This window comes from Anguilla anguilla, chromosome 1 (assembly GCF_013347855.1).
Source record: "Anguilla anguilla isolate fAngAng1 chromosome 1, fAngAng1.pri, whole genome shotgun sequence".
NCBI lineage: Eukaryota > Metazoa > Chordata > Actinopteri > Anguilliformes > Anguillidae > Anguilla > Anguilla anguilla.
This window is the reverse complement of record NC_049201.1, coordinates 61263209-61290713: the sequence shown is the minus strand read 5'-3', so window position 1 is coordinate 61290713 and position 27505 is coordinate 61263209. Positions and strand designations below refer to the sequence as shown.

Genomic DNA, 27505 nt, shown 5'->3' with positions numbered 1-27505 from the left:
CGCTCAATTCTTAATACAAATTAAGTTTTTTTCTTTAAAATTGTAGTATTATAGGACAGTTGAGTTCTGTAAAAACTAATCTTTTCAGAAGTTGAGTTCTTGGAGTTCACTTATTTTAAATATTAGGATATCTGGAAACATCAGAAACCTCTTATTATTCTGAAATGGCCACTGATAGGCTAGATCAGTTTTCTTTGTACACATTATCTAAATATTACTTCTGGCCACTAGGTGGAGGAAAAAGATGTTCTGGTTTCTCATACATAGCCATTTACTCTAGGATTTTTTCCAAAGTAAATATTTGTGATATTTGGACCAAAAAACAAACAAACAAACAAACAAACAACCAGGCACACACCCTCACAAATCATTTTCAGCTTTGCAAGTGTAGACTTGGCATATTCACTGTCACACTTTAGATAAAAACACGAAGGTACAAAATTTAAAAGCCAGTCATCACTCACACAGCATACAGATGCAAGTGAGGACTGGTAAGTGTAATCATAGGCCTTGGCCTTATCCTTAGAGCCGAGAGCTTCCGTTTGTTTTGTTCTCTAGTCATCATATTTATTTGGTGCAAACACAATACTATTCATTATGTCAGCTGATCCATGTGCCAATAAAGACAGGTGAATCTTCATCATGGATTGTCATTGATAAATGAGAATGAGGTGTGTGGCTATGCGGCTATGTGTGAAGCTGCTACACTTAATTGTTAAATATTTTATTAAAAATTAAAATATACTGGGGGGGGACTTAAAACAAATGCAAAATAAACGGTCTGGTGGCACAATTAAACTGCTGACATAACACTAATAAGACTTCAGACAGATCAGTTAATTACCCTGAATTGTATGGTGTACTGCATTCAAAGTAGAAAATTGCTTTTTTTTTTTTTAAATGAATACCTGCATTGGTTATCCTGTTGAGATGGTTCCTCGTTAACTTTATTTATATACGGGGCCGTTCCTATCCAGGCAGAACAAACATGCTTTTGTTTCAGATAAATCAATGGTCAGATTGCATGTGACACTAAGACAACTGTTCTAGATCCCGGGTCCTAAGAGACCCTGCATATGTGATGTATGTTCCATTATCTGTAATTGGATTGGGGTTTCTCTGTGCAAACGCGCAGAGAACGAGACGCTGGGTGGGGGAGGAGGAGAACACAGATGGAAACTGTTTATGCTTCAGTTTCATATGGACAAAGTTCACCTTTTTATTTGCCATGTTTCAAAGAAATTACAGAATGATACATTAGACACTTTGGAAGAAATATAAAATAAAATCAGTATGACCTACACGGCTGAGGATGCTGAACGGCTCAGCACCACTGTCCAGCACCCTGCTCAGCACCAGGGACGTGTGTGTACGAAATAACTCTTCTTTGCCACGGGAATACTGTGAACATCTCATGTACCGGTTACGTTTCTTAGTCTACCGTGCTGATTGCGGTACGCCGACGCAAAAAGCTTAAGATTAGGAATATGCGGGGACAGAATTGTTCCTGTTGATCAGTGTTATCATTTTAGAGCCGTTTCTGCATCGTATCGCCGTCTGCAGTCCTTGACTGGAATGTTCTCTCAGGAATCCTCTGGAGCACCGGGGTCTGCCTCACACGCGCTGACACACACAGGCAGTTTCCCTCCAAATTACAGGACAAAAGAACCCCAGCCCTCAGCACCAGGCGTGGCAGTACATCAAGTGGGTCTATTACAACAAAGGTTCCAAGCCCTCTAAAAACATGTAGAGATCTTAACGCAACAATACAGGACACAAACTCACCAAATATGCTGTGGAATTTTCATGACAACAAAAAAACAACAAGTAAATGTTTGCCAAATAATAGATTACAAAGTTGGAGTTCATAATGTTCACAAAATACAATGCCAATTTTCAGGTATTTTACAACCTAATGTTTTATCCGGAGGGGTTGACGAATCTAACTTCTACTTAAACTGTTTGACAATATCATCTTTAAAAAGTGTATAAAGCACAGAGGCATGTTCCTTAATACTGCATTCTAAGAAACAATCAAAAGTGGCACCGAGTAAGCTAAAACAGCTTGTTAAAAAAAACATTTTTCCACTTTTTTGGACAAGTTTCCAAACATTTACTTTAACAAGAAACCAAAGATCACATCTGATTTGACTCGAGAAAAAGAAAAAAATCTTTGCATAAAAATGACAGTAAAGTGCAGGAAAAAGCCATCATATGGAGCAAGTTAGATAGTTTATAAGCTGGTGTTGGTCTGGAGTAAAACAAAGTGTGAAGGACTACAATGCCATAATTCAGAGACCTGATACTTGCTTCCTTTACTCCTGTCTAAAGTACTTTGGGAGGAGTGGTACAAAGATCACAGATGAGGCAACACTGCTCTATTCTCTAGCAATGAACTTCATCTGCTTCCATATATTTTTAGAAATACTTATTTTAAAGAGACTCCACAACTGGAAGGCAGAACAAGCACATTGACAAAGCCCCTTTTGTGTGTTGATCGCCAATGAATTTGAGATCACACTTCACAAAAAAAAAAAATGTGACTGCGATCATCTTCTGTAAAGGACAACTGCTCCTCTGTTTGAAATCCTGTCCATTTCACCCAGAATGTAAAACCGCTTGTTGCCATGAAAATGGCTGCACTGTAAAAGATGGGAGTTCCTGTGGGGTTCTCCAAGTGCAGAGCACCACTATCTGCCATATGCAGGGTTTATATATGGAGTTCTTTTCTTTGCATTGAACAGTGTCGAGGAGTTAAGACTCTTTTATTTTCTCTCCAGAATTTGTTCTTCGACTGTAAGCATTGGCCTTTCCTAAAGCTGAGTGTCCCTTTTTTCCCTCTCACAAGGGGAAACCTTCAGTAAAGGTGTAGGCAACCTTTCCCCTGGAGGTTTGCTAGAATTGCTACTTTACCAAAATAATGGCCATTTCCAAAGTCTCGCTATATAATCAAGTGCTGACAACTCTAAATTATCAGGTGCTGAACAAATGAGTCATTCTGACAAATTAAAAGGGCGCATTAAAATATGCATGTTTTTTTCTTGTCTTTTAAAAAAAAAAGTGAAATCCTAGCAATAAAGTAGAAACTCATTTTTGAACCAGAAATCAATTTCTAGTTTATAACAGTACTCTTCTTTTCACACAATATTATGTGCCTTCTAGTCAACAGTTATCTGTGCAGGTAATCTTGCGAGGTTTTTAAAAATTATATCCTTGTGGACATATCCAGAGCTTGCCTTAAGAATACTGTACAGGATGCTACACAAATAAAAAGAATTCGCCCAAATGTTGTTTTACAGGTGTGGTTATAAACTTTTGTAAGATTCAAATGAGTCACAGAATAACAAAACAAATAACAACATGCAAATCCAGAATCGTCAGGAGGACCACAGAGACATTCCCTGCATGTTACAAGTTTGGCCCATTTTACAGACAGCTGCCCGTAAAATATTTTGTATTTCTTTCCACGCTCATTGCTTTTAAGCAATAATAATACAGTAATAACAATACTAATAATAATTATAGCAAAAAAGTGAGTAAAAGTTATACATTTACACAAGAGAGAATACTTTTTTTGGTTGTAACAAACCTGTGACTCTTTTTGATTAAACTGTATAAACATAGCTGCTGGTTTTGGATTTTCGAGTTGATCCCTGATTTAAACAAGGTTCTTCATTAACACACATATAGAAAAGGACATATAAAACTTTTTTTGTGAAATTGTTTGATGTTGGGGGGAGTTATCAATAGCTAACTGTCGTGATTTTAGTTTTATTTTCCATTGCTCTACTGGCCCACGAAGAGAGCATTCCACTGCTTTCCCACCCACGTGTGCTCCAATACTACCACACTATTGGTGGAGTCACATGAGTTCTCATAGGTCCACTTCTATAGTTCTCCAAGCACTGTCAAGAAGGAAAGCCAATCAGGTTGTTAAATGGTAGTATCACCCACAAAATATTTTCTATCTGTTTTTTCTGTCTTCAAGAAGCCTACAAGAAGCCATTGTCCTTCATAAAGATGTTATGACACGTACAGAAGTTAAGAGCTCTTCTGATTGCTATCTGCCTGACAAGCGAAAAATATTTTTGGGCCCAGCGTCAGAAACAGATGGAGATGACAGGCTGACTGCAATACAGGGAAGATTAGCTGCCTCAACACAGAGAGTGGGTGGCATTCCTTTTTCACTGGAAGTCCACAGGAAGTTCTGCCCCCTGTCCGGGCAAGTGGGGTGAGAGTGAAGGACGGTCTTTGCATTCAGCGGCTGAACGACCGCCCTTGTCTCCATGGCACCAGCGCCCCGCCCCCTCTGCCTCAGTCCACAAATCTCTGGCAGGCCTTCTTCCAGCGGCAGGCCGTACACCACATGTCCCTGTTCTCCATGCCATAGACCTTGCGGCACTTCTTCCCCTCTCCTCGTGATTTCCTGTCCCATGGGAAAGGAAATGACAAAGCGCACAGCTGTCAGCTCATTACAACATTACATAGTTTTGCAGAACGCAGTATGTACAGCACACTGCCAGCACATCGCATAGCGGTATAGTAAGCCCTTCGGGGGTCAAAGGTCAGGCAGTACCTGAGCGAGCCAGTTGCCCGCGGGGGGGATGACAGGACGGTGCAGGCTGCTGGACGCTGCTCACCAGAGCCGTGGGTGGGAGATGCCTGCAGGGAGAGAAGCACAGTCACCTCCGTCACTCTCTCTCACAACCACACATAATACACACACCCATACACCCAAATCACACGCACTGAGACACATCACACACTGTGTGTGTGTGTGTGTGTGTGTGTGCATGAGAGTGTGTGTGTGTGTGTGTGTGTGTGCATGTGCATGTGTGTCCCTGCTGTGTATGTGCGTGTGTGTCCATGCTGTGTATGTGCATGTGTGTGTGCATGTGTCCATGCTGTGTATGTGCGTGTGTGTGTGTATGTGTGTGTGTCCATGCTGTGTATGTGCCTGTGTGTGCATGTGTGTGTGTCCATGCTGTGTATGTGCGTGTGTGTGTGCATGTCTGTGTGTGTCCCTGCTGTGTATGTGCATGTGTGTGTGTGTCCCTGCTGTGTGTGCATGTGTGTGTCCATGCTGTGTATGCCCATGTGTGTGTGCATGTGTCCATGCTGTGTATGTGCATGTGTGTGTGCATGTGTGTGTGTCCATGCTGTGTATGTGCGTGTGTGTGTGCATGTCTGTGTGTGTCCCTGCTGTGTATGCGCATGTGTGTGTGCATGTGCGTGTGTCCCTGCTGTGTATGTGCATGTGTGTGTGCATGTGCGTATCCCTGCTGTGTGTGTGCATGTGTGTGTCCATGCTGTGTATGTGCATGTGTGTGTGCCTGTGTCCATGCTGTGTATGTGCATGTGTGTCTGTATGTGTGTGTGTGAATGCTGTGTATGTGCGTGTGTGTCCCTGCTGTGTATGTGCCTGTATGTGTGTACGTGTGTGAGACTCACAGAGCTGCCGGTGAAGGTGACGGGCGGGGACTGCCAGGACACACTGAAGCTGGCACTGCGGTTGGGGGTGAAGCTGGCGGAGCTGGAGCTGGGGATGGTGACGGGGGCCGTGGCCTGCAGGACCAGAGCAAGGGGAGGATTACCCGCCTCAGAGCAACACAACTCCACCACACACAGGGTCATCCAGAGTTCAGCACGCTTTTACACCGCATGTCTCTCCCATAATACCCCTGCCCTGGATGTGAGAACAGAAACGCTCAGCAAGCACTGACCATGGAGGACATTCTGATCATTCATTCTGAACATGGCTGCGTGCTTCTCGGACATAATATCCCATGTAGCTTTCAGGAGGCCAAAGCAGCTGTTATCCATTAATCGCTTTGTTTGGCAGAATCTGTCGGTGAGTGGCCATCCTATCTTTCCCAGTCCCTTTTTCCATGACTGCCTTTTCAACCACAGGGTCCGTTTGTGCGCGCGTCTCGGTCTGTGAAAGGCACGCGTGAACCCCAGCTGTTCTGGATCGGCGGCTCCTGCGGGGCGTGACCGGTCCGTACCTGGTAGGCGTGGTCGCTGTGTACGAGGTAGAGGGCGCTGGGGGCCGAGCGACTGAGGGGGGTGCTGAGCCTGCTCTCGCTCTTGGCGCCGCCGTCGGGACGTCCCGGCTCGGAGCTGGGGGGATGGGACGGCGCGGGGGCGGGTGCGGAGGGGGGCGGGCCGTTCGGGCCCTCGGCCGTTGGGTCGGTGTTGAGCTTGATCTCCGTGTAGTAGAAGTCTTCCTCTCCATCACTGCACTCTGAATCACAGTTCCGCCTGAGGGGTGGGGTTAGGGTTGGGGGGGGGGTGTACATGGGGAAAGAAAATTGCATTTGAAATCTTCAGGCACAGTCTGAGCTAAAACCATCAATCTTTGTTATGCATGTTCGAATCAGAGTTACAGCATAGTTACGTGTAAATATAAAACCAAGGGCTGATTTACTGTCATACAGTATATGCCAAAACCACGAACACTAAAACGTTCAGAATAATGGCAGTAAAGCAGCGTGTGGGTGAGGGAGCTAAATGCACATGTCTAGTTTGTGAAAGAAGAAGAAATAATGATCGGCTCCCTGTCTGTATCATGGACAGTCTGGAAGATTATAGATATGAATGTGTCTGAGCGTACACAGAGGTGTACTCTGAGGTGACACAGAGTTGACTCAGGGTTAAGTGTGTACAGATTTGATTCATGTGCGGATGTACACCGATCATTAAAACCACCTGCCTAATATTGTGTAGGTCCCCCTCGTGTAGCCAAAATAGCTCTGACCCGTCCAGAGTTTTTAAAATCATGTGAAAATAATTCACCTTCTAATAATATCTTAGCTTTTTATAGCCCTGTAGCAACTAATAATGTAATAAACTACAAATAGTGTAATAACTCCCATTAATGTAATCCATTTCAAATTTTTTATGTAATAAAAAACAATAATGTAATAAGTAGTAGTAGTAGTAGTAGTAATAGTAGTAGTAGTGTACTTTATTGATCCCCGGGGGGAATTTGCACTGTTGCGGCATCAAAGACAATAAAGTAACACAATCAGATACAAATTTACAGTTAATACAAAATATCAGATACAAATATACCATAGATACAAATATATACAGAAATCCAAATATACCAGAGGACACCTTCAGAGGTGGCACGAGGGGGACCTACACAATTTTAGGTAGGTGGTTTTAATGTTGTGGCTGATCGGTGTATAGTTTGATGTGTGTGCATGCATAAGCTTGTGTAACTGTGTGTCCGTGTGTGTGTCTGAGTGTGCATGCATGCGTGTGTGTGTGTGAACATGTGACTGAATGTATGGGCACATGACTGTGTCTTTGAGTGTGCCTGTATATGCATTTGCATGTGTGCATCCACAGATGTATGCATTTTTGTATATACAGATTTGTTTTTGTATTTTATGCAGTTTTGGGGAGAAAGTATGCATGTGTGTACTTGCACGCTGATCTCCTACCCCAGGTGCACAGTTCGAATGTGCTTCTGGATCCCAGCTGCTGAGCTCAGAACCTTCCCACAGTTCTTCCACAGACACTTGAACATCACCTTCATGGAGTTCTGCCACACACACAAGAAAAACAAAAAACAACATTACCTCAGACAAACATTTTCTATACAACAAAACAAACTGGCCAGGTTTCTTTGGGTAAAAGCTGCACTATAGTTCTCCTAACCACTCTACCCAGAGATACGCCTCTCCTCCAATCAGCACTAGTTCTCCTGTGGTGATGGGTGGCCTGTAAGGTGTCACACAGTCACTGTCTCACAGGTGATTACACCAAAGCAGTGTGGGCTTCCACTACAGTGCCCCCTGCTGCTGTGACTGAAGGAACTGGGGAGAGAAGAAAATTGGGGACTGGAAGAGGAGAAAACGGAATAAATAAAAGCAGGACAGTGGGGCATTTGTGTCAATGATTTCAACCAGTTGTGTTGCAACGGAGTGCTTTTTCAAAGAGAATTTCCAGACAGTGTCGCAATAGGAACAGCTTGCTTAATACCTTTACTGACTTTCCAGGGCTATAAAGCCTAAATTAGCAGAAATGTGACTGTATACCCCTAATGCTTACATCACCATGGCCCACACCCAGTGCCACACATTTCTCTCTTCATTACTTTAATTTCAATGATCAAGTCCCCACAACAACATAATTAGGATCTTAGAGCACACAACGCTATCCTCTTAGCCACATCCCCAAAGTCTAATGCACAGGCACAATTGCTTGTGTGCTGAGCATGTAACAGACACAAATATACACTGATTAACTACCATCACTGACTGACGCACACAGAAACACATAAGCAAACCTCTTTCTGTGTGTGTCTCTCTCTCCCTCTCTCATTCTCTCTCTCTCTCTCTCTCACACACACACCTGCCTTCACTTCCAAAGCATAATCAAAAGGCTGAGAACAGATACATCTACATGTTATTTCCCCAAAATTTCAGGCCATCAGTAGTAAAGAAGACCCCACCACTCATGTGGTAGTAAAGAAAATGAATCTATCTTATCGCAGTTGCGTGTTGCGGTGTTTTTTCCTCACAGCACTGCTGTGGTCTCTTCCATCTCTCCCCCCTGCCCTCTCCCTCCCGCGTTCCTCACTCACTGGCTCGCTCAACCCCTCCCCCTGCCTGTACCAACAAGCAATTAGACGTACAACAGCAGCAAATTGTCCCCCTGTGCACTGAGGTGCTGTTATTGATCTGAAAAAAGCATATTGGATAACATTAATGTTGGTCAGCGAAGACGCTAAAATCATTCATTTTAATGCCTGGTGGGCTTATGTGTTCCTACACCGTAATAAAGCAGGATGAATGACTAGAAAATACCAAAGAATATAGACGAGAAGAGCAAACACAAGAACAGCACAGCACCTCAAGTTCAACCCGCACAGATACAATTAAGGGAGAATAACAAGCAGAATGAAGTGAGGGGATTGATTCCCACAGCTTTTCTTCACGCAACACCTAATAATGGCAACTGAAATAATACGGACCGGACCCATTGTTGAAAAACAGCTGTCCAATCAATTCCAACAAAAACATGAGTTCTTTTGAGGTACCGCTACTGTGGGAAACTCTATACAATTAACCCTACTCCAAATAGGTCAGGCTGACTTGCAGGATTCCTCAGTTAAATAATTCCATCAGAAGGAAAGGCAGAAGGAATACTTAGTCAGTGAACATGGACACATCATTGATTCTAAAATCATTCAAAAAGCAAAGATAAAGAGAAAATGGAGTGTTGTAATGTTTAGAAATGGTTTAAAAAAGACATTACATTAACAACTGTTCAAGTCCCTCCAATCCTATTAAAGTAGCTGCAGGCAGCTCAGTAGATTTTTACTCCAAAACTGAGTGCTGACATGTAATGCACACACCAGAGCTTTTCATCCTGTATAGTTAATATCACTAAGATCGTGAACTGTGGGTCTGGCCACTAATGAGCTTGACACTATTTTCACCCCTCAGTGACTGACTCCTTTTACTTAAGCATAATTGCCTAGTGGTCTATCAATTTCTGCACTATTTTTACACTTCACATTAAAAAATATTAATTGTGACAGATTGGGTTACAATTTATTAGAACTAAAGTGATTTTATATCAAGTGCACAAAGGCAGAGGACCACATTAAAAGCAATTGAATGAATCACTAGCAAGTCAGTCATCCTAATTTAATAGTGATAAATAATAAAAAGGGTCATTGTGAAATAAAAAAAGATCCTCATCTCTGCTCTCTGAAGCTCACAGGCTGTTACTGCTCTGACATTTGACTCAAACTCATGCAATGCAGCTTTAGATCAAATATAACATGAATGGAAGAGCAGCATAGGCAGAGCAGAAGAATGCCTCGGGTGATTTTACTGTTTCAGAATGAATGCGAGGTGTTGAAACCAGGCTGGTCTGTGGAAGGAGATTAAATGCCTCACAGTCAAACGCTGAACATAGTTAAGTGTCGAGTGTCATACTTTCCCTGACTGGCAGCCCTGAGGGGACAGTGAATGGCCACACCATGGAATGAGCTCGTCTGTATGAGCTGTACAAACAGGACAGAGCTTCAGCAAAAGCTGCACTGACTGCACTGAGCTGACTGCATTACCTTCGTGGGCATTTGTTATTTATTTTATTGAGAGATACGCTTATCCAGACTTCATGGTAACATAGATTAAGTGCAGAATCAATGCCCTAAGTGTTGGCCACAGGAGATCAATGACATCATCTTTATGACTTCTTTTCTAAAAAAAAAAGTTCACAACATGGCCCAAAGCTGTGAATCATAACGTTGATAGCCCTCATAGGAGATTAATACTGGATGCTGAATGCTAGCGGCTAGGAATACCAGACTACATCATCACATGACATCAGTTTTACTCTTGGCCAACGACGTTAGCCATAACCAGTCCTAAAAGCATAGTGAAAAATGACTCGACAAATACATTGTAAACTGCCTTTGATCCTCCAGACAACAAACTACTGTCCACTGAACAGACATGAACATTAATAATTGATCTGCTAAGGGGAAGCTCGCCCCACCTATTTATCTGTATTAGCGTTAGCATGCTGGCCTCACCTTGCGCTTGCGGGGGATGGGCTCATCGAACAGCAGGCTGCTCCCGTCTGGCTCGTCGATGACATCATCGGTCTGACCAGGCCCGCTGGGCATGCGGAAGGGCTTGAAGCTGTCGGCGGAGAGGGGCGGGGAGGGCGTGGAGGGGTTGGACTGGTCGCTGGGCGCACTCCAGCTCCAGTACCCACTGCTGCTGTGGCTGGAAGGAGTGACCCCCCCGTCCTTCCAGGAGCCATTCGACCCCTCTGCTGGAAAATTAGGCACTGTAATAACACATTACAGTGTTTCGGTAGACACTGTAATGCTCCTGAACCAGTGTTGGGTAGTCCTATTTTAATGAACTGTCAAAGTGCTCAAATCAGACGGAACCGATAGAACCAATCGGCACTCTGTGACTCACCACTGACTTTGACGGGTGGGCTTCGGACCAGGGGGCTGGTGGAGAGGCTAGTCAGCACCATGGCAGCCGTCACTTTGTCCATGTCTACTTCATCGTCTGACTTCCTGTGACATCACAATGGAGAATGAGTCCTGTAAAGGCTATCTCAGAGGCATCACAGAATGGCGGTGTTCCAAATGCTGCATGTTTCCAATACTTTAAGCACTTCATACAGTGCTATAAGCATGTTATTTGATGGCCGCTATTTGGAGTACTTTTCCAAAGTTAGCTAAAGAGACATTTGAAACACCACATGTATGAAGGTGCACACATCTTTAATTCTATACTTCACAGTACTGTATGATAAAGCACATTTAAATTCATGTTTTGGTGCCCTTCACCTCAGGTTGCATTATGGTGTGTTCCCTGAAGCCTACTGAACATGCTAGTGGAGATGGGAGAGAGGACCCCAAGATCGGTGGTGCTCTTGTTTCTTTCGTGCATTCCCTTTCCCTTTTTCCCCACAAATAAGCCAGAGTTTTGATTTTATTTCCGCTTCCTCAGGAAAATGAACACTTCTCAGTACCCTGTGACAATGCCATTGTAACAACGAGCCAGAACAAATAATTGCTTGGCTGGTGTGATCATGAGCTATCAGTGACAGAATGACTTTAATCAATTTCAGCCAAGTCTTTGGTAACATGGTTCATACAAGTCCAGGACTACCAGCACACAATAGAATTGCTAATCCATTAGACAGCAGAGCAAATTAATTTGGAGTATGGGAGTACACAGCCCTGGTAGCCAAGAGATACCATGGAATTCTTTCAGACCATTGTCATGTGACAGCATTCACTTCCTTTAAGCCATGTCCTCATCTGAACATGCAGAAAGACCTTGACCCTGGTGAAAATTCTTTTTCAACACTTTTAGGTGGTTAACCAGCTGTTAATCAGCTGACCAGCCTATATAGTCAGCTAATCCAGCAGTTTGACCACCAGCTTACTCAAACCAGCTTAACCAGCATTGAACAGCTTTGTCTAGCTAGAGACCAGCTTTGACCAGCCACAGACCAGTCATCACCAGCTAGAAGTGTTGACAACACAGCTTAAAACATCTTAAACCAGCTTAGAGTCCCAGCTGGCCTTAGCTGGAATTTTCAGCAGGGAAATCATATTTGCCATGTCAAAACAGAGGAATGCCGCCCTCAGTTCTCTTGAGAAAACAATAAAGAAGTTGAGAGGAAGTGGCATTAACTGAATTAGCACACTGACACAGGAGACACAGAATGACTTTTCAGCAGATGGTGTAATTAAGTCCATTCTGAGAAATGCTCTTCTCATATTCCCCTCCAGAAGCATTGTTTATCTTATTTATATGCATAACTGATACCATATCCAGGGTGATTTACATAAGTTAAATCACAAGCAATTCTTTTTATTCTCTTTACTCTCTAGTGCTGGAATGCCCATTTGTAACTTTATTACCAGTGTAACGGGAATCAACATTTATTAAACAAAGAAAAAGTAGACATTGGCAGCCTCTATCAATAAAGAAAACACAAATAATGAGTTTTACGACATACTTAAATATCTGGTGCGGCTCTCTATTTCAATGAAATGACATGAAAGTATAGTTTCCCAAATCTTTCCCACAACGTAGAGGCAATTCACATTACAGTAAGTATTATTGTGCATGCAGTTGCAGCGAGTATTATAGTACTTCTGTGGAAGTCAGTATGTTATGCTGGATGCATTTAACTAATGCCAAGCAGAGTGAATCAGCTACATTATAATATTATCCTTCAGGTGACCCCAAAGATTGCAAAATACTCAAACATATCTATTTTTGAGATGGTCTTGTTCTCATCAGTGCTCATTGGGGTGGGGGTTGGGGCATACTGCAGACTAATGGTTTAGCCCAGAGTGAGGTCTGAAAGTTCAGGGAGACAAGAGAAGGAATGAGAGTTTGGCTGGATTACAACTACTGCAGAGAACCCTCAAAGGGATATGCTGAGGAATTTTATCTTCATTCATTCCCCATCACACTCTCCGAATACACAGCCTCATAATGACACAAATGCCACATGCTGTTCCCTTCTCTATTCTGTGTTTTTCTCAACATGGTGCTGGTGCTGGTGCTGGTGGCGGCGGTGGGGAAGAAATCTCTCAGAGCCAGAAAGCAGAGGAGCGCAAAAAATGCCACCCTCAGCCGGTCTCCCTTCTTATTTACCTCCATTCTTTGTGAGAAAAGTAAGCAGAGATATCTTTCTCAAAATGCTTGAATAAAAGGTTTATCACACATTTTCTAATTAATCATACTGGAGAAAAGATATTCATAAATCCCTAAATTAAATATTCTAAAATAAAAAATAAAATAAAATAAAAATAAAAAGGGCAAGTCAAACCCCATTGTAGACAAATCCAATATAAAAGTTCACTTAGTTGTCTGATTAGAGTAGAAATATGGTCTGGTTCAACTAAAAAATCAGGTAAATTCAAATCTCAGCGAGAAGGCCTTTACATTGGCTTACACTTACTCCCTTTGTGTTCATCAAACTATGTCCATTCCTTGTACTCACTGTGCCCCCTCATATTACACATTCTGAATAGAAAAACAAAGTTCCGAAAATCTCTTCCAGATTAAAACCAGTTATGCGGCAGTCAAAAAGGAGGCAATACTTAGTTAGCCACTTGCTTTCACTGTAAATGAGTGCAGAGGGGAGCTTGCACCTTATTCTCCTTTTAAAAGTGAATGGCTGCTGCTCCATAAAGCCTGTGTGAAGCAAACCTGCACCTGCACCCTGCGCATTAGCCTGCCTTACCAAGGGCTGATGCACAGCTGGGGAGCAAGTCTACCTGCCTGTCAACGGAGGAATGTCTCCATGCTCAGGAGCACTGAAGAGAGAAAAACAAGTCAGACAAAGGAGGAAGAGGAACGGAGAGGGGTGGGCGAGAGAGGGGCAGGAGGAAGTTAGATTATCCTCTTTGATTTTTATCTTCCATTTTTTATCTGCTATTTCTTGTCATGCCAGTAAAGAGAGCTGAATTTAATAAAACTGACAGAGATAAAGAGGGAGAAAGGGGGACGGAGGGAATGCCAGAGGAAAAGAGCAAGGGAAAGAACAAGGGAAAGCTGGAAGAGTTTTTCACTCTTCAGATCTGTAGAGGTGCAGTGCTGTGTTTACAGGCATCACGCCTCAGCGACTCCCCCTGGGGGGCCGGGGAAATGGGGGAAGCTAGAGAGAATATGAGGGATTGAGAGAAGGGGGGAGAGGAAGGAGGGTAGAGAGAGAGAAAGAAAAACAGAGTATCAGGGGGAGAGAGAGCCTGAGAGGGGGAGTCTCTTCCTTCAGCTGCTTTTTATCAAAATAATTCCTGTTGATTTATCCTGTGTGACAACTACAATTTGGCTAGCTACGTGTGTGTGTGTGTCTGTGTGTGCACGTGTGATCCTGCGTGTCGTGTGTGTGCCTGTGTGTCGTGTGTGTGTATGTGTGTGTGCGTGCGTGTATGTGCGCGCATGTGTGTGCCTGAGTGTTGTGTGTCTGTCTGTGTGTGCGCGTATGTGTCTCCGTGTGTGTGTGTCTGAGCCCGCGTATGTGTGTGTGTGTGGGTGTGAATGCATGTGTCTGCCTGCATGTTGTGTGTCTGTCTGTTTGTGCCTGTGTGCCGTGTGTGTGTGTGTGTATGTGTGTGCGCGCATGTGTGTGCCTGAGTGTCGTGCCTGTCTGTGTGTGTGTGCACGTGTGTGCCTGCATGCGTGTGTGTGTGTGTCTGAGCCTGTGTGTTTGTGTCCTGAAGGCTAGGGGATGCCGACAGACAGACCATGTCCTTCGCTGAGGTGACAGTGATGGGCAGACACAGCTGTAAGGGTGAAGGGAGGTATGCAAAGGAACAAGGAAGAGAATGAAATGAGAAAGAATGAGAGAGGAAATTGGAGGGGAAATGGAGCAAAGGACTGCAGAGTGAAGAAACAGAAAGAAATGGAGAGAGAATACCTAACTCTTACCTCAAAATGAAGACCACCTATTGCAAGTTTCTGGCAATTTTTGGAGTTACATAAAGGTGCTTACCCAATTCCAAAAGAAGTGACACAATAAGATTGGGTGAAGAAAAAGAGGAGAGTCCACAATTCATAAAACCCAGCAATAGCATAACAACACAATTCAAATTTGGTAAATAATCTTGCTCTTCAAGAAAACTTGGGCCCCCTGACTCAATCTACCAAATATACAAATGGAAATGATCTGCATTAACACGCCTTCAATCTAAAGTTTTTACAACATTACAAAATGTGCAAACAATGCAGTAGCCAATCAAGCAACTCTAAACCCTTGATTGACATGTATTTCTGCTGATCTCACTAAGAATGATTATTCTTAGAAGAATTATTTTAAAGGAACCAAATCTGGATCTATGACAAAACAAGACCAATGGAAAACACTTACTTGGACACATCAGACACAGCACAGTAATACAAAGGTTAGGAAACTGGGCTTGTGTCACAAAGGTTGTGGGTTTGATTCCCAACTGGGGACCTGGTGCTGCTGTATCCTTGAGCACGTCAGTGGAGCTGAATGCTGCAAATATCCAGCTGTATAAATAGATTGCAAGTTTATAAAATGTAATGTGTGCAAGTTGCTCTGGGGGAAAAAAGTCTGAAAAAAATGTAAACAGAAAGACCCAATCCAGTGCCTCATTCTGAAATGCTTTCTAGAAAAACTCAAAGTTTTCAGATCCAGTCGTAAATGTATGGCACCTAATAACTGAGGTGTATTGTACAGATATAGGCTACAGTATTCAGGGGAAAAGCCCAAGGGGACCCTTTAAGTTGTCCATTCATAGAAATGAAAATTGCACTGACCACTGCACAGAAGCCAACCTTGAACCAAAAGCATATGTAGGCTGCCATAAAAATATGTTCTGCCCACACTGGGATATTATAATCTGCAACATTACATAACTTCATATACTGCAAATATATAACGGCGTGTGACAAAGCAGCTTTTCATTTTAACATGTTCTGAGAGGAGCTCTTCACTGTGGGTTTAGCTAGGGTAGGACTCTCTCTCTCTCTCTCTCTCTCGCTCTTACACCAGTATGATAAATGCAGTTTCTCTTCTGATACAAATGAGTTAAGCTTTTAACCTGAAAAAAATGTAAAAGAAAGGTATTAATATGACAGACATGTCCACTATGTAGGCATAGGCAACATAGGCGATCTGTCTGGACGGCTCCTCTCTGTTTGGAAACCCATCACACTCCCACTCCCGGTCCGCAATTGCAACCCCCCCCCCCCCCCCCCCCCCCCCCCCCCCCCCCCCCCCCCCCCCCCCCCCCCCCCCCCCCCCCCCCCCCCCACCTCTCCCGCCCCATACCTGCAACCCCCCAGTGCCTGGGTAGGATATTACTCAAAAGGGGGCCTCCATATACATTTTTTCTAGGGCCTTCAGTAGTGTAGAGTCAGCCCTATACTAGATATTTCAAGTCATAATTTTTCATTGTCCCACATATTCACAAAACAACAAACATTTCATTGTCTGCAACCCTAATGCTGGCCTTCTTTCCCTCTGTAGCTTCTAGTGCTAAAATATTGTTCCTGTGGGAGCCACTTGGTCAGTCAGTCACTGGCCAGTGAGTGAATAAGATGGGTATTACTGTAGATAATCTATTAGCAGTAAAAGCCCAAACAGGTTAAAGCAACATATGACAATTAGCTGGGAACACTTCCAAACAATACATTTCCAGTATAGAGTGACACCTGACTTATAGCATCCAAAAAGAATTAAATCAGTCGATACTCAAATTATGCAGTAGGAGCAGATGAAGCAGATTAAGCAATTATACATTAACCTCATGACTTCTCTCTTTACTCTCTGCTTTTTAAGACTTACATACCCTCAGCTGCAATCATGAAATGATGCATTTCATGTTGTGAAATGCATCATTTCTCTCTGCTTCTCCTATTGTGTGTAGGAGGGGAATATAAATCAATTTCCTTCATTATGAAATATGCGCAGGATATAGGATATAAAGCCCTGCTCTGGCCATTCTCCAACTGAAATGGAGAAGCTGTGCAAAAAAGTAATAAAACCAAAAGTGGACCCTGGTCCTAGAACCAAGTTAATACCCGTATATCTTTACTTTACACCCAAAGGGGCAAACAATCAAGCTCATTTTATAAATACTCCTTCCAAGAATACCCTGCGTAGCAAGCAAGCTCAAAGATAGCCTTCTTCCAGCCTACCATATCGAGAAATGGAAAAGTGGAACTCTGTGAAACAGGAATATCTCTGTGATTTTAAACTATCCTTCTTCAAACTAGCTTTTCCAGTGACTGTAATCAAAATGAGTGGCTGTCAGTGAGCAGTGCATATCAGTTTTTCTGATTCATTACATTACATTCAAATTTTATGAGAGGTATGGATTTACTTCAATTTTATCGATTGATGGCTATTGATTCTGTACAAGTTTATAGCGAACCAGCCTTAGTGACCGTGCATGTATTTTCTTTTCATTAGATGTTATGCAGTCCCTTGGCCCCAGTGGTGGTGGTCTTTTCCAAGTGGACAGCACTACAAGGCTAGCAGTCACTGTTGCAGAACACCACATGTTTGACCCTATAATTTATACGGAATTCAACCACTAGTTGTTATTGTTTAAAGGGTTATTTTATATTTCAGATTCCATTTTAACATGCATAGTTGCTCTGGAAGAGGTAGATACGTCAGGACGCAATGGCATAGATGTAAAGCAAGCAGTGGTAACTAGGCAACCAACACGCTTGCAATTAAGTACATAAGCAGCTGCTTTGTGTGTTATCAAATGAACACTAATGAATTAAGTTGTCAAACCACAGTTCTTTAATGGTAGTTACTGTCTACAGGTCTTTCCTGGCCTTATTGCAATAGGCTCATTTTGCTACACAAAAGATTTGAAAGAACCTACAGAACGAGTACATGAAGCAATGTCAAATTATGGAGTGAAATTCAGCTAGATGCCCTCCAGGATGATGATATCATTTCTGTGTCATAGCTACACTTTCCAAATCAAGCAGAAACTGAATACAAGAGATGCAACTTCTGCTTTTAATTTTCTGAATTGCAAATCCATCCCCAAACCATAATAATAGATATTAAAAATCAAACAGGAATGACACCTGCTGGCTAGCCACCACAAAATAAAAACCACCTTAAATAAAGGGCTTTTCTTCTGAAGAATGCTTTTCATATTAAATTCAGTCCTGATCTTTGAAGTATGCAGACCAGCAGATGCAGGTGAGCTCAATGGTAAGAATGTGCTATCCAAGTGATCTATGAGTTGGTAAAGAATATGAGCAGACCAAACCCGCTATTCAACGTACTAATAATCTGACAACCACAAGGGACATGGCTGAGACTGAGCTGTAGGGTGCAATAACTGGCTTTATTTGTGAGTTAAACAGGAAGATGGATGAGTTGACACTTTTTGACCAGGGTTTTTGTTTATACTTACAGTAAATATCAGTTCTATGCATAGTAAGCCATTTTCAAGCAGTCTTATCATTGTTATATAACTCCAACTGGTTGAGAAGTTACAGGAGGAAACACAGTCAAAAGCATTTGATCTGTCATGTTTGGAAATATAAACATTTACGTAACCACAGAGAAGGCTCTAAAACCAGATTGCAGGTACCAGACCTCACATTCAGACACAATGAATTCTACCTCAATTGACAGATACACAAAATAATCTTTAACAAACTCAGTCCATTCACCAACTTGTTGTAAGCAATAAGCTGTATTTTTTCTTGACAGCATATCACCGATACCAGAGCATTTAATAATATTTCAATCAATGTGCAGCTTGAGGGCATCTGTCTGAGAATCTGTCCAATCAGATAAATGAATGACTGAGATCAAGGAGGCCAATACATTATATTACAGTGGGTTAGCTGGAAGGCATCCAATACAGCAGATCTCCAGGCTCAGTACAGAGTGCACATTTCCCAGCTTTTCAGTCGGTAATCACATGGTTTCTAACCTATGTTGAAGAAAGACTAATGCTTTTCACAAGGTCTGTTGTGGAACCATACAGTTCTTGCCTCCCTCGCTGCAAAAAAATAAAAATAAAATAAAGATACTGAGGCAGTGTGGCATAATGGTTACGCAACTGGACTTGTAACCAAATGGATTGCTACTGAAATGCTTCAGTATATATCTAGCTGTAAAAAAAGGGTACCATATAAAATTTTTTTAAAAAAGTCATGTGAGTCACTCTGGATAAGTGTAAAAACCACCGTTTTATTTAAAATCCAATGTACTGGATTATAGAGTCAGGGGAACGGGTTTATCTCTAGTTGCATTAAGTTTTATGATGGTTTCGCTTATTAGACAGTACACAATCTGTTTTCTGTCTCTTGATCTTCCTCATCTTCTCCTGTTAACATTACTGCCCCTCAGCCGGAACCTTTTGAGTGTATACTGAGCATGGCACCTGGAAATCTTAAACTTCTCTGCAATTTCTCCCTGGGAATAACCGTTTTGCCACAATGTTTACTTTACCCCACACATCTAAGCCCAACATCATCTTCTTTGCCATATTTCTTTGCCTTTAGTGCCTATTTTACTTGCACTCAGGCATTACGCTATCCGGGGTTAAAAAAAAAAAAAAAAAAAACTTACGGTCAGGGGACTAAAAGTAATTGGGCAAATTAACAAAATCTTTAAAGTCGTCATATTTCATACATGGCTGCAGATCCTTTGCATTTGACGACTGCTGGGTGTCTGCGACCCACAGACAGCACCAGATGCTAAGTATCTTCCCTGGTGATGCTCTGCCAGGCCTGTACTGCAGCTATCATCAGCTCTTCTGGGTGATTTTTGCCTTCAGCCTTGTGCCTTCAGCAAGTGAAATGCATGTTCAATTTGATTTAGGTCAGGTGATAGATTTGGCCAGTCAAAAACATTCCACTTCCAGCGTGTTTGGGGTGTGACTGCTCTCTCGGTCCAGTTGCTGCTGTGGTTTTTTTGCAGATTTGTGTTTGACTGAAGTAGTTCATAGTCAAGTACTTGGGGGACATACGCTTCTCATTAATTAATTTAGGCTGGTACCTGTTTACCGATTTGCATTTGCAATTTTTCGCCAGTTAGCCAACTGCAGCATTTGACAGATTAAATAATTCTTCTACTTAATGCAATCTAAGTGCAATCTAAGTGTTTCCAGTATAGCCCAGTCAGTAATAAATCACTAAGAATTCAAACTAGTGCCAAAAAGTAAAATTATTTAACATCCTAAATCTGTAAACTCAAATATTCCACACCATATTATATTGATAAATAGAATGATAAGTTCCTTTTGACACAAGTTCCTGACATTCAGACTTATAGTCTTGTAATCACCAAGTTTTTTAACATCTGACTTGGAAATAAACAAGTACACCTGCTAATTAAGTGAAAATACAAAAGTCATCTTCAATTTTGCTAACATGTAGGACAGAAATATTTGGTATAGACTGACCCTGTGCTACAACATCTGTTGTTATAATATTCTGTAAGAAGCAAGGCTCTTTGTTCTTCCCCCTAGAGTACCACTCAACTTCCCCTGCTTGCAATCAGTGATCTGAAGGCCTTTTATAACAGTTTGAGCACTCGAGAGAAAGTCCACCCATTGTAGCCAGCTCTTGTTACAATTGGCCATTTCCTGCTTTCACAAAAAAAAGTATAATAATAAACCCACAAAGAACAAACCCACACAGCTGTACACTTTTAAATTGTAAAAACTGAAAAGGAAAAAAGGAAAAAAAGATTTTAAGTCTCAGACATGTAGCATGGAAATCCCATATGGACAGTGAGCAAACATATGGGAACTCAGTAAAACACCACAGGGAATTCAGAGATATAGAAAATGACAGTACTAGGGTTTGGATGCAAAAAAATGCTCAGAGAAGATATTCAAACCAGCTGCAAGAACCTGAGAAGTTGATGTGAGAATGGCCGTGCTTGCACCAGCCCTCCCCCCCACACAGGCTTCCTCACATGGCCCAGCTCAGTGGCAACTCACTTACAACAGTTCGTTAAAATTGCTTAGTGAGAAATGCTAAGCATTTCAACCCGTACAAAATGACAAAGTGTTATCACCAACTAAGGGTCAAAAGCTTCGGTGATACACCACATTTACTCTTTGAATGCAGAGAGATCACTAAGCAAAGCAAAATCATTCCTGAGAAAGGAAATAACCATGCAACCTTGTCCCTGTGTCCAGTAGATACACTAGAAGCACAGAGGAGAAGACCGTATGTTTTCAGGCTATATTTTTCTCTAAATTGGTAACAGGTGAAGAGGCCAATCTAATGGAGCTTCTTTGTGCTTGAAAAGGGTCCAAATAACATCTTAGCTCTTCTACACAGGAGTTACTAGAACTGAGACATGGTCTTTGCACACAGCTGACCAAACAGATGCACAGCTGCTGAATCAAGTTCTAATCGGGTGAACCGTTGTAGTCTAGTAAACATAGCATACCTTTGATGCACTCACAAGCACAGCGCTCACAAATTTAATTCAGACAGACAGGAGCAAATCTGTCCTTATGAATATACTGGTATTACATACATGCACTTCTTTATCTTTAAACCAACAATAAATCTTAAGGTTTCCGATAAAACAAGGCCAATTTACACAAAGGAGCACAGAAGACAGAAAACAAGTAAACAGTATAATTTGCATCGGAGAGAAAAAATACACAATATTGGACTACTGGAAATAAAGCCCCTTGTCCTCTATTGACCCACCAGCTCCCTGTGGGATTGCTTGTGATTCCATCTACCACAGCCAGTTGACCGTCAGGGGGAGTCTGTGCTGATCAGCCAGTCATTTAGAGTGAATTGCACATATTAGTGAAGTACTCTCCAGAGAAGATAACTATTCTTCTCAAAATCTTCCTTGAAAACAACATTAGCCACTCAGCGACAGTCAAGAAACTTTGTGGAATGCTTGACAAAACACAGCAGTTGTCAAATAACAATCAACTACTGAGTCTCTATGTCCAAGATCCAAAGAAAAAAAAACAGCACCTCTCCTCCTACTTCATCTTGGTACTTATGCAAGCCTCTCCCACAACAGCTGCACACCCCTACCCTCTCCACTCCAGGAAGACTGCCCCAACTGCAGAGCACCCCCCAAAAAACATCCTCCACATTTCTACATAAATCTGTTCCTCTACAGCTTACTATCTGTTCATTCCTACTAGTCACACAACAACAGATGAGGTCAGATTACAGTCATCTTACCCCTCAGCACTGCAGTGAACCCACACAGATATCAGAAACCATCATATAAATGGACACGTTTAAAAATAAACAAAATAAGTAAACCACAGAGAGAGCGCCACAGAGTAAAACATTCATCAATACTCAATGACTGGTGCAGACCAACCGCAAAATTACTTGCAATCCTATATTAAGATGTGAAAATAAAGGCTAATCAAACATTGTAGCTATTAAAGGCAGGCTATTGCAGGCAGAATTTGGTGTTGCTACGATCTGGGTTGGGTTGGCTCTCCTGGAAAACTTGCTATTTGGTTTTTGCTTCTTAGGTTTCTCTTGCAACTGCAGACCATGTAGCCTACGTAACTGAGGATTATAATAATCATGTTACATTTCCAAAACACTGATATTGTAATTCATTAATTTGGTGGATTTGAGACTCAACAATGAATCGCACTGGTAAGCAACACTCTGATGCAATGCATCCAGAACATTTTACTTTCAAAAGGATGCACCCTGTAATTTTCCAGCCCATAAACTAGGCCCTGAACTTTAGCACAGTTTCACTGGAGGTAACATGAGTAACGTGTTTAGCATAAAAAAATCCTGAAATGTTCAACAGGGGCCGCTGAATATCTAAAGTAATTTTCTCCAGCAACACAAATCAAATGCTCAAGAACCAAACAAAGTGGTGTCAGCACATGAACCTTGTCAGATCACACAATTGAAATCTACGATAATCAGGAGATGAGTTGGATGCTGCCATTTGGTAATTAGCAAACAAATACTAAAAAGCTAGCCGATACCATTCACAGAAAAACAGCTAAATCTGTATAAAATTCTATTTTAAGCAGAGTTTAATTTGCAGAAATGTTTTCCTGCTCAGTGTGTGTGACTGTCCCCACCTGCCCCGGGCTGTGCACTTTTGGACATCACACCCCAATTGAATAAAAATATATGTAAGAGATTAACTGGAAGGCTTGCCTCAATCTTGAAATTACATTATTTAGCAGAGACAAGCTAATATCAACTTATTTTCCAGACATTATAATTGATAGGGAGGTGGCACTGTACTTTATGACATTATATTTTTGGCTGGACCGCAACAGCGGGGCCAGCCCTACAAACGCGAATGTCTGTGACTGATTGAGTGAGTGATGACGTCACACCATTGGTCGGCCAGTCCAGCCATATACTAGGTTTTGACCTGATCTTGTTATACCTCAACTCCCTCCCAAAAACGAACAAAAAAAAAAAACGGTTTTAAATTATGCAAAAGACATGATAAAAAGAAAAAACCCAATTGTTCCAAAGTCAGCCCAAGAAACTGATAACAACATTCATTGATAAAAACCACTGAACTACCCTCAAAGCTGTCCACATAACTACTTCCTCACAAGAGAAAGAAGATTAAGATGACTTTACAAAAACAAAGACTGCATTTGAATTATTTAAAAGATTTCCTAATTGTAAGTAAGAAATCTAAGGAAAAACGACTTTTAAAAAAAGCAATATACTGTACAGCAATCATCACACTAAACACAGAAATTGCATTTCAAGTGAAAGTGCATGGTGGGAAATCTGTCCCTTTTCTCTGAATAACCGGTTCTGAGGTGTTGAAAGCTCTTCTGTTTGACAAGAAAAAGTTAGCCATTTTAAATCCATCCAATTCAGAATCTCTTTTGAGGTAGTGTGGAGCTGTGTCTAAAGGCCTGGACTTGTAACCTGAATGTTGAAATTTCAAATGGCTGCTAAGAGCTCTATTGTTGCACAGCACCTTTGATCAAATTATCCTAAATCACTTTACAGCTGCATGAATGGATGAAGTAAAAAATAAATAAAAAAACATGGCTACAAACAGTAATAGGGTGTGCTAAGCAAATGCAGAGACAAATAAGGAAAAGGACTACAATAAAAAATATAAAAAATGTTGGTTCCCCTTACCTGGCCTGTGGGACATCTATGCTGGAGGAGACAACTTTGCGTTTCTGTTCCAGGAGGCATACTGACCGAGCATGTTCCTTCTCTGGGTCCAAGGCTCGTCCGGTGCATTTGGTGTCAGACTCTTGTGGATTTTCAACAGGTTTTGCTGTGAGAGTGTCTGACTCATCTTTTTGGGTTTCCATTGGCAAGGCCAGACTGGGTATGTCACGGCCGTTGCAAGAAGTCTGCAGCAGAGAAACAGACAACAAGACACTCTCATCCAGGATGTAACAGATACATATGAACATCCACATATAACCATTGATAAAAAATGGCAATGTAAATACAAAAATTAAACAACAGTAACAGTACCAGGTGAACTGAATGCAGTACTAGCCCATACACACAAAGCTTCAACAAAAACACAAAGGCAGAAGCTACAATTCTCTGTAAACATACACAGATCTAAACCTTAAAGGATATCATGAAAATAGCTGGAAGTAAATTATGCAAAACCCCCTCACAAGTTTCTACAACCACATTATTTCAATATCCAGCTGTATAAGCAAACCATAATGTGGTGTTGAAACCTAGGTGGCAAACCAACCCATAGGTACCATTTTGTTCTGAAAAGATAATGTAAAAACACATGCAGGCCAACCCGTTTCAGCAGGCTACGTTTTGTTTCAGTGCCTAGGTGGCAAAACCATAAAAAATGTAACTAGAATAAGCAGAGCTGGACAAAGGTATCAACTAAGTAAATGAGCAATGTCGTGCAATGTACAGTTGCCACCAAACATCATCTATGGATAATCTTTCCTATAAAAGCACGACTTGCAATTTATTTTGGAAGGCAATTAATGGACATGCCAGTGTGGTCTTTTATCGGGTGCGCCAGTGTTTGCAGCGACGTAATACGTCCTGCTTTTGTGTGCAGGAAAATGACAGAGACTGCGATCCGCAAGCTCTTTGATTAATCATTTCACCGGCTATTTCTGCGTGACGTCATGATACAGTCCCCCGCAATATTGGTGGAAAGCATGACACCGCTGCTCTCCTTTCAAAACAATTTTGCTTTGGGAATTTTCTGTTGTCACTAGAGAGAAAAACACTGCAAGTGAAGGACATTTACTGTATCACATGAAGCACTGCGGAATTATGTAACCAAATCACATTTTAATTAGCGTATAGGCTACAATATATTATAGCTTTTAACGGTACAAATCTTTCAGACGTCGCAAGCCCTTGCTGTTATGACAGAACAAAATAATAAGAGAAATCTACATCTTCTGGTCGATTTGCTTGATTTATCACCCCTTTCGGACTTTGTACGTATTCTATTACAACAGGTCTTTTATATATTTATTATTTGTTCATAAATGTGGCGCGCTTTCTGTGCACACCAACCCAAATTGTAAAATAAACAGCACGACCTATAGCTGCTTTCTGGCATAGGTAGCATAGCATTTAGTAAAGAAAGAGGAGCGTGTACTCATATATTGGTTTTACTTACAGTATAGTGACACGATATGTCCATTTTCTGCAGCTGCAGTCACACATGCCAGTCAAAGGGAAGCTGTCAGTTTCCTCAACTTTTAACAAAACAATTACATCATCGCTTTTACCAAGGAGGAGCCTTTGACCAGTCGATGTTTTTCTGAGTTATTAGCCCGCGTAAAAGGTATTCAATTCCTGCAGCAACGTTATAGCCTATTATCCATTAACTAGCCTGTAGGCTACGTGTTTAAAATCATGTGTGCTGGTGCATGTTTGCTTTTAAATCGTGTTTAAAAAAACAAAAACAAAAACAAACGCATTGGCGTAGCTGCACTCAAGCCGACCACCTTCACAGTGCAATGCACGCGAAGCATTTGTAACTTAACTGTGAAAGCAAACGGGGGCAGATGGATTTCAGAACATCTCATAATTATCCAAGTACCTTACGGGCGGATGTAAAGAGAGCATCCAAAGTGTAAACTATAAAATGCTGCAGCGCACCAATTTCGCACCCAACCACAAAGAAACCATTATTTTATTAGATCTCACTGTATCACATTGAAAAAGTATACGTGTAAAGTATAGGATTACAGCTCCTGACTGACAAAAATAGCAGTTGCCTCTGCCGCAATGTTATACAGTAGTACCCTACTGCACTCATCGAGAGCCACGAGTACAGACCTTCAGCACACTAGACATGCAGCTCACAAACACAAAGCCAGTTGCACACCTTTAAATTGGACTTGAGCGGTCCTTTTGCAGTCATCTGAGCGGGACACACGACGATCTCGTCTTCTGAATATTCTATTAAACTGCCGTCTTGCATCAGCACAGTGTAAACATTTCGTCGAAGTCCCGTCGATGCATCATTGTTTTCTTGTTTGACAGCTTGGACCACCCCTGGGAGAAGCACTCCGTCCCCCGCCACGCTTGGTGCACAGACGCGACTCCCGAGGACAGAACGCTTCGCCAAACGCCTTGAATGCATACCGTCAGTTTAAGGTAGCTTGTTATTGGCAGCCGAAAACGTCGATGGCTATGGAAATTATGCGAGAGAATGTAGCCGATTGACCTAGTTGTCTAGAATTACTAGCTAGCTTGCTAGATAGCCAAAAGCATCCGGTACTAATGCCATTTTAACTAGTAAGCTATTCTTGTTTTTACACTGTTTTTTAAAATTTATTTATTTATTATCACAAACGAACGATCTACAACTATAGCGCACACACAAAAGGAAAGCTACGGTATCACACGTGAAAAGCGTCCGCCGAGCGCATGTGACTGAACTCAACAGACTGTTTTAATTCGTGGTTCAGCCCCTTCTTTCAACCGGCTACTGATCTTTCTATATTCGGCCTGTTTGTTTTCCTAGCCGTTCCCTTAAATTCATACGTAGATGAAAACGTGGCATGGAGCAAATTTATATCGGATTAAAATTCTTTCAGTTTACATTCGCTAAATGTTACTCGCATTGTCATGTATACAAAGTCGAATTTGACAGTGAAGCTATGCCGCAATCTTCCAACAATCAGTTACCCTGACCTAAACAAAATTTACCCGCAAGAAGCAGAGGCGGCACGTCTGACAACTCCTGATCCAGGATTAAAATCCATTCCGCCGGGAACCTTTTCCAGTCCATGCTTCTACCGGCGGGATGCTCCCGTAAACATGTGCAGTGTCACGGAATCTCGGCTCTCTGATTGGACGACGACGCACACGCCTCCACGGTTACTTGGATTTGCAGATATGTCATTTCTCCCTACAAACCTGGGTTAGTCTAGGAGAGATGGAGGAAGCTTCGTTACAACAATGACGCAGAGATGAAGCACAGCCGGTGGATGAAAAAGAAAAGAAAAAAATGGAGATCATCACCATAACAATCTCGAGAGGTGATGCATTCATGC

General features: G+C 42.0%; 1 protein-coding gene across 4 annotated transcripts; it reads right to left on the bottom strand.

Moving 5' to 3' along the window:
* Nucleotides 1-1182: 1182 nt before the first annotated feature.
* On the bottom strand, nucleotides 1183-27287 carry LOC118212031 (zinc finger protein 704-like). 4 transcript variants are annotated; one of them, XM_035389641.1, is made up of 9 exons: nucleotides 26332-27287; nucleotides 24126-24349; nucleotides 10959-11062; nucleotides 10562-10821; nucleotides 7452-7552; nucleotides 6006-6261; nucleotides 5452-5565; nucleotides 4577-4662; nucleotides 1183-4426 (listed from the first exon to the last, which is right to left on the bottom strand). In XM_035389641.1, the coding sequence occupies exons 1-9, from the start codon at nucleotides 26587-26589 to the stop codon at nucleotides 4315-4317; spliced, it is 1515 nt and encodes a 504-aa protein (XP_035245532.1). In that variant the 5' UTR covers nucleotides 26590-27287; the 3' UTR covers nucleotides 1183-4314. The 4 variants fall into 4 exon arrangements, with proteins under 4 accessions (XP_035245532.1, XP_035245533.1, XP_035245534.1 ...); XM_035389642.1 differs by having other exon boundaries at nucleotides 10562-10806; XM_035389643.1 differs by having other exon boundaries at nucleotides 10562-10803.
* Nucleotides 27288-27505: the final 218 nt, after the last annotated feature.